This window comes from Malania oleifera, chromosome 8 (assembly GCF_029873635.1).
Source record: "Malania oleifera isolate guangnan ecotype guangnan chromosome 8, ASM2987363v1, whole genome shotgun sequence".
Taxonomy (NCBI): domain Eukaryota; kingdom Viridiplantae; phylum Streptophyta; class Magnoliopsida; order Santalales; family Ximeniaceae; genus Malania; species Malania oleifera.
In genome coordinates, this window is record NC_080424.1 from 70,487,561 (window position 1) to 70,495,565 (window position 8,005).

Genomic DNA, 8,005 nt, shown 5'->3' on the forward strand with positions numbered 1-8,005 from the left:
GCAGAATTACAGAAATTGAGCATGAGGCTACATTATTTCAAATGTGTGGCATGAGTTTATTACAGTACAATACGTATAGATTTTACAGTATTACAGATATTCAGATATTCAGATATTTCAGAATATTAGAAATAAATGAGACTTATAGTATTTCTCAGAAAACATGATTTCAAAATCATAACACTCAAACAGTTTATTAAGACAAATTATACAATGATAGCATCAAGATGCTACAGCAAATATACAGAGTATACAAATATTATATACAGAGCACACAAATATTATATACAGAGCATACAGATATTATATATAGAGCATACAAATATTATATATGGAGTGTACAGATAGTACAGGCAAAAAATACAAATGTTACAAACATATATATATATATATATATATTTCAGTCAGATATCTTAGTTAATACAGCTCAAAATTACAGTGTTATGGTTGCTTTTGAAATCATGTTAAAAGCAGCAAGATGAGTGTATATTTACATATGTATACAGTATTATACGATATCAAATCCCTGTGGAAATTACAGACAGATATATTTACGGCAGAGCACGGTACCATTGCTAGTTTCAGACACGTGCAACCACATACTCAGACAGCATGTGGATTCCGTCTAACCGTGCTAGGAGAGATTTGCAATCTCCCCAGCAAGCTGGGTTGAGGTAGCCGGTTAGACGATGACATCGGTTTGAGATAGCCCGGAGTGATTGCAATGGGCCAGGATATACATAGATCATTACAGATTGGCGGGTGATAGAGATTGACTAACCTGGAGGGCCAACCAGAGTAAGTCCAACCTACGGGCCGCACAACCTTATCATAACGGGTTATATCATGATATACAGATCCGAGGGTACATCAGAAGTTTCTATGTACAGATATAACACATAGCAGCAATTTATATTATTATACTATCTGTACCATCAAATAGCAAACTCAGATACACAGTCATATTTTAAAGATTACATGATAGATAGACATATTCAGTACAGTTTATCAGTTTTCCCATATTTCAGTATTATTATAGTATTTTAAATATATAACTCAGCCGCCATACACTAGTAATAGCATATTTCCACTTACTGAGTGTTGTCTCATTTCAGTGACGTATCATTTTTTTTAGGAAATCCAGCTAGGCAAGCAGATCAGGCTCGCGGATAGAGGTTGACTTGAGCTACCCTTGTGGGAAGGGTAGGTATTTTTTAGATAACAGTGTTTCGGGATAGTTTTCAGATTATAGTGACGTCACTGGGTATTTTGTATTGTAAATATATTACAAAGCTCTATAATTTTCTGGTATTGTATTGTATATAGCAGTTCCTAGTTTTTTTTTTTTTTTTTGTTTACCGCTGCCTAGTTTTGTATGACGTACAGAGTTTTCCCCAATACTCCTTTGGGCCTGGGATGTTATTAGTAGTATTTCAGACAAATGACATTTATTATATTCAGAGGAAAGAGAAAAAAAATATTGAATAAATAGCAGGTTATTGCAGTTTGGTATCAGAGCCTATGTTACTAGGTCCTGTAGACTCTAGAATGTAGTGGATACAATACTAGAAAATAGGAAAAGATTTTGAGGATTTGTTTTGTGGTCTGAATAAAGGATTATTGTGGTGGTTTCTGTGTTTTTCTTAGGGTGACAATTTCAGGAAAATCATAGTAAACTATCGATGAGTCGTGTGTTTGGGTCGTAGGATTGGATTTTGGGGTAGGAACAAGGGAAATAGTTGACAGTGAATTTAAGGTATTAGTTGGATGGAGTAAAGTAGATATGTGTAGGATTTCAAAATAGTGTTTTGTGTATTTTTCAGGGATGGATCCAGGTAGTAGTGGTACAGATGCTGGAGATGACAGACCAGGATCTTGCAGTATAGGAGGTGGAGATACAGATGTCATACTACGCAATGTCACTCAGCAGATGATGGCTGAGATGGCTAGGAGTGGAGGAGAGCGTAGATGCACGATCGAGCAGTTTATGCGGATGAGACCTCTTTCTTTTGCTAGAGGACTTGACCCGATTGTGGCTGAGAATTGGGTTCAGGATGTCGAGGAGATCTTAGCAGTACTAGCATGTACAGATGAGCAGAAAGTGACGTTTTCAATGTTTAAACTGATAGGAGAGGCAAAGCACTGGTGGAGATCAGCACGTATGATTGAGGAACAGAGGCCGGATCTAGTGCCAGTGTCATGGAGTCGATTCAAGGATTTGTTCTTCGAGTGATATTTCCCTGCTATCGTTCGGAGCGCAAGGAAGTAGAGTTTTTACATATGACTCAGGGGTTGATGACGATGACACAGTATGCTCCACCATTTCTTGAGTTATACCGTTTCGCCCCACATTTTGCTCTAGATGAAGAGAAAAAGGCTAGGAAGTTTGAAGAAGGTTTAAAGCAAAGTTTATTTGAGCAAGTTATCGGCTTTCAAGATCAGACGTTTGCCAAGGTGGTGGATAGAGCTGCTGTTATTGAGAGTGGTATGCAGATGAGCGTTGCAGCTCAGGGTCAGAGGAAGAGGTATGTGACTCAGGATTTATAGGCAAGCTTTAGCCGAGGGTTATGGAGAGGAGATCGCTATCGAGGTAGTTGGGGACGGATGATGGGCCGTGGTGGTTTTCATGGTGGACGGGCTGCTCCTACCTGTCCTAGATATGGCTGTAGACATCCAGGTGAGTGCAGGATGGGTGAGGAGGTCTACTACAAATGCGAGAGACCCGAGCATCGATCTTGGTCGTGTCAGGGATTAACAGCTCAAGCACCAACTCTTAGACCATACTAGGGTGGTTATCAGGCACCCCGTAATGGACAGTAGAGGAATACGACATCGGCGAGAGTGTACGCATTGACAATGGATGACGTCGATGTAGCTGGAGATGTAGTTACAGGTATTTTTACTATTTTCTCATTTATAGCTATTGTTTTATTTGATACAGGTGCCACCCACTCTTTCGTTTCGGCAGTATATGCTAAGTTAACGGGGTATGAGGCACAATTGTTAGATATTGGGTTGGCTGTAGCTACACCGATTGGGTCAGTGATGAGATGTAGAATAGTACTCAAAGGTTTTCCAATAACTATTCAGGGGAAAATATTGCCAGCTGATTTGGTGATATTAGATATGTAAGGATTTGATATAATTCTGGGCATGGACTGGTTGACAGAATACAAATTTCTTGGTTCGCGGGTACGTTCTTTGCCACAGATTGTTTCGGCTATATAGGTGAGAAAAAATATTCAAGAAGGTTGTCAAGGATTTTTTGCTTATATTAAAGAATTGTCAAAATAAGAACTGAAACAAGTTGATATCCCTGCGGTCAGAGAATTTTCAGACGTATTTCCAGAAGAATTACCTGGTTTGCCATCGGACCGTAAAGTTAACTTTACAGTGGATCTTCTATCGGGGTCAGCGCCAATATCTAAAGCTCCATATCGAATGGCCCCAGTTGAGTTAAAAAAACTAAAGGATTAATTGCAAGAATTACTGGATAAGGGATTCATTAGGCCCAGTGTGTCACCTTGGGGAGCACCAGTTTTTTTTGTGAAAAAGAAAGATGAAACCATGAAGATGTGTATCGATTACAGGAAAATAAATAAATTAAAAATTAATAATAAATATCCTCTTCCAAGGATCGACGATTTATTTGATCAGCTCCAAGGGACCCAGGTCTATTCTAAAATCGACCTACGGTCAGGTTATCATCAGGTAAAAGTGAAGGCAGGGGACGTCTCGAAAACAGCGTTTCGTACGAGATATGGGCATTACGAATTCTTGGTGATGTCATTTGGGTTGACTAATGCACCAGTAGTATTTATGGATTTAATGAACCGAGTGTTCCATCAGTACTTTAACCAGTTTGTAGTTGCATTTATTGATGATATACTGGTCTACTCAAAGAGTTTTGAGGAGCACAAGCATCATTTGAGGCTAGTATTGCAAACATTGAGAGAGAGAAAGTAATATGCGAAGTTCAAGAAATGTGAATTCTGGCTGAGGCAGGTTTCTTTTCTCGGCCATGTGATCTCTGAGGTAGGTGTATCCGTCGATTCGAGTAAGATAAAGGAAGTGGTAAATTGGATGAGGCCTAGAAATGTTCAAGAGGTTCGAAGTTTTCTGGGTTTAATAGGCTACTACAGACGCTTCGTAGATGGATTTTCTAGTTTATTAGGTCCATTGACGCGACATACAAGGAAAAATGTAAGGTTTGAATGGACTGATGACTGTGAAAATAGTTTTCAGGAATTGAAGTAGAAGTTGGTTACTACCCTAATGTTGGCTATCCCATCAGGGGAGGACAGATTTGTGATATATAATGATGCGTCCTTGAAAGGGCTTGGGTGCATATTGATGCAACACAACAGGGTTATTGCATATGCTTCTAGACAACTTAAAGAATACGAGAAGAATTACCTTGTGCATGATTTGGAGTTAGCTGCAGTGGTGTACGCTCTTAAAATATAGAGGCATTATCTGTATGGTGGGAAATGCAAAATCTTCACAGATCACAAGAGTTTGAAATATTTCTTCACCCATAGAGAATTGAACATGAGGCAAAGAAGGTGGTTAGAGCTTATTAACGATTATGACTGTACTATTAATTACCACCCAGGAAAAGCGAATGTAATGGCAGATGCTCTAAGTAGGAAATCAGGGGGACCCATACTGGCAGCTATGGAGATTCAGCACTCAATTCTGATGGATTTGGAGAGGCCTAGCATAGAATTGGTATAGAAGAGTCCTTAGGAAGTTATTTCCAGTCTAGTGATTCAGCCTATCCTATATGACAGTATTAAAGCAACTTAGGGTGATGATGTAGAGTTGGCAGAGGTTATGGCTATAGTGAGGGATGGTCAGGCAGAAGAGTTCAGCATATCAGATGATGGAACCCTGCGGTTCCATACTAGGCTTTGTGTTCATGTAGATACCAAGATCAGAAGAACTATATTGGAGGAGGCTCACAGATCTGTATACATCGTTCATCCTGGTAGCACTACAATGTATCACGATCTGCGAAAGTACTTTTGGTGGAGTGGAATGAAGAGAGGGATAGCCGAGTTCGTCTAGCAGTGTTTGACATGCCAGCAAGTCAAGGCTGAGCACCAGAGACTAGTAGGATAGTTGCAGCCATTGTTTATTTCAGAATGGAAGTAGGACCACATTTCTATGGATTTTTTCATGGGGTTACCACCAGTGTGACAGAGGCTGAATGCGATTTGGGTGATTATAGATCATCTAACAAAGACTGTCCATTTTGTCCCTATTAAAGTCAACTATTCCATGGATAGACTGGCAGAGATATATGTTCAAGAGATAGTTCCTGTCCATGGTGTACTAGTATCCATAGTTTCAAACCGGGATCCTTGGTTTGCTTCACGATTCTAGAAAAGCTTTCAGGAGGCTATGGGTATACAGTTAGCATTTAGTACAACTTTCCATCCCTAGAAAGATGGTCAAACTGAAAGGAAAATTCAAACTTTAGAAGATATGCTTCGTGTATGCATGCTAGATTTTGGGGGTAGTTGGACTCAATTCTTGCCATTAGTTGAATTTTCCTACAATAATAGTTACTAGTCTAGTATCGGCATGGCTCCATACGAGGCACTGTATGGCAGGAGATGTTGTTCTCCTCTCTTCTGGGATAGGCGAGAAGCGAGTTTTGGGTCCAGATTTTGTACAGCAGGCTTGTGAAAAGGTCCGACTAATTAAAAAAAGAATCGGTACCGCACTGAGTTAGCAGAAAAGTTATGTAGACGCTCGCCACTGGGAGTTAGAGTTTGAAGTGGAAGATTGGGTATTCTTGAAAGTAGCTCCTATGAGAGGAATTATGAGATTTGGGAAGAAGGGTAAGTTGAGCCCTAGGTATATTGGCCATTTTGAGATACTAGAGAGAATTGGGTCAGTTGCCTACAGGCTAGCTTTGCCACCCTTTTTATCCAAAATACACGATGTGTTTCATGTGGCTATGTTGAAAAAATACATCCCAGACCCGTCCCACATTATTAGCTATGTAGAGATAGAGCTTAAGGATTCAATAGTTTATGAAGAAGCACCAGTACAGATATTAGACACAAAGACACAAGAGTTACGCACAAAAGAAATTCAGTTAGTAAAAGTTTTGTGGAAGAATCACGCTATAGAGGAAGCTTCTTGGGAACTCGAGGAGCAAATCAGATAGAGATACCCGCAGTTCTTCCAAGAGGTATAAAGGTAATTAGGTAAAGTATAGTAGTTAGATAAGTTTCTTTGCAAGTACATGTATGGATTTAGTTAGTAGATAATTTTAGTTTTATATATGTAATCTCCCAAAACATAGAATGTAACCACGGTATTCCTCCTCCATAAGTGAGGGTAGGTAATAAAATAAGTAGACCGTTTTGCCTTTAAAGAATGATGAGATATATGAATAAAATAAGTAGGGCTCTTCAGGATCTCATCGACGAAGACCCATCTCGTCGATGAGAAGATATCAAGAAAGGGTGTAAAGCAAACCAAAACTCGTCAACGAGGGTGCAGGTTCGTCGACGATCTTTCTATAGGACCTGTCGACGAGGTGACGTCTTTGTCGTCACATCTTTAGCTGTGGTCCATAAATAAAATCAAAAGAAACGGCTCTCTCGAGTAAAAAAAATCAGGTCGAAGAAGAGAATGATCTAGCGATCGAGTCTATCTCTATCTCATCTCTCTCTCTCTCTCTCTCCCCTACGACTCCCTCATCTTCTCTCTTCGATCCTGGTCCCATTTCTCGTCAGATTGAAGATCTAAGGACACCACGACGCTCTTGGCGAAGTTCTCTGCAAGTTTGCCGGAGCAGATCGTGGGGAAAGTTGTGAAATTCATCCCAAATCCATGGTAAGGTATTTTATTCAGATTATGTCTTCCTTGTAGTTATAGGAAATGTTGTAGGTAAGAAAATACTGATGTTTTTTTTTGGGGGATATTATTTTTCAGGATGTTGAGCTAGGAACCCTGCAGGTATAAGGCCAGAATTTAGTAGGGGCTTTTTATATTTAAGGTAAGGGAAATATGCTATGCTAGCAATTTTTAATATGTATACAGAAGATTATGAAAGTGTATTTACAAGCATGTATATTAGAATTATTTTCCAGAGAATTATGAATATTATTTTTATAGCAGAATTATAGAAATTGAGCATGAGACTACGTTATTTCAAATGTGTGGCTTGAGTTTATTACAGTACAATATGTATAGATTTTATAGTATTACAGATATACAGACATTCGGATATTTAAATATTTCAAAATATTAGAAATAAATGAGACTTACAATATTTCTCATAAAACATGATTTCTAAACCATAACACTCAGACAGTTTATTCAGACAGATTTTACAATGATAGCATCAAGATGCTACAACAGATATACAGAGTATACAGATATTATGTACAGAGCACACATATATTATATACAAAGCATACAAATATTATATATAGAGCATACAAATATTATATATAGAGTATACAGATACTATATACAGATATTTTATACAGATAGTATAGATTGAAAACACAGATGTTATATATATATTTCTATCAGATATCTCAGTTAATACAACTCAGAATTACAGTGTTATGGTTGTTTTTGAAATCATGTTAAAAATAGCAAGATAAGTATATATTTACATAAGTACATAGTATAACACGATATCAAATCGCTGTGGAAATTACAGGCAAATATATTTATAGCAGAGCACGACATCATTGCTAGTTTCAGACACGTGCAACCACATGACTCAGATAGCATGTGGATTCCGTCTAACCACGCTAGGAGAGATTTGCAGTCTCCCCAGCATGTTGGGTTGAGGTGGCCGATTAGACAATAACAGAGGTTGAAGATTGCCCGGAGTGGTTATAGTGGGCCAGGATCTACATAAATCATTACAGATTGGCAGATGATAGAGATTAACTTACTTTGAAGGCCAACCAGAGTAAGTCCAACCTACGGGCCGCACAACCCAATCATGAGGGGTTATATCATGATA

The 8,005-nt window shown here is 38.7% G+C and overlaps 1 protein-coding gene across 1 annotated transcript; it reads left to right on the forward strand.

Annotated features, from left to right (window-relative positions):
* Positions 1-2,607: 2,607 nt before the first annotated feature.
* Positions 2,608-5,070, forward strand: LOC131162722 (uncharacterized). The gene is made up of 3 exons (XM_058119326.1): positions 2,608-2,677; positions 2,942-3,070; positions 4,823-5,070. The coding sequence occupies exons 1-3, from the start codon at positions 2,608-2,610 to the stop codon at positions 5,068-5,070; spliced, it is 447 nt and encodes a 148-aa protein (XP_057975309.1).
* Positions 5,071-8,005: the final 2,935 nt, after the last annotated feature.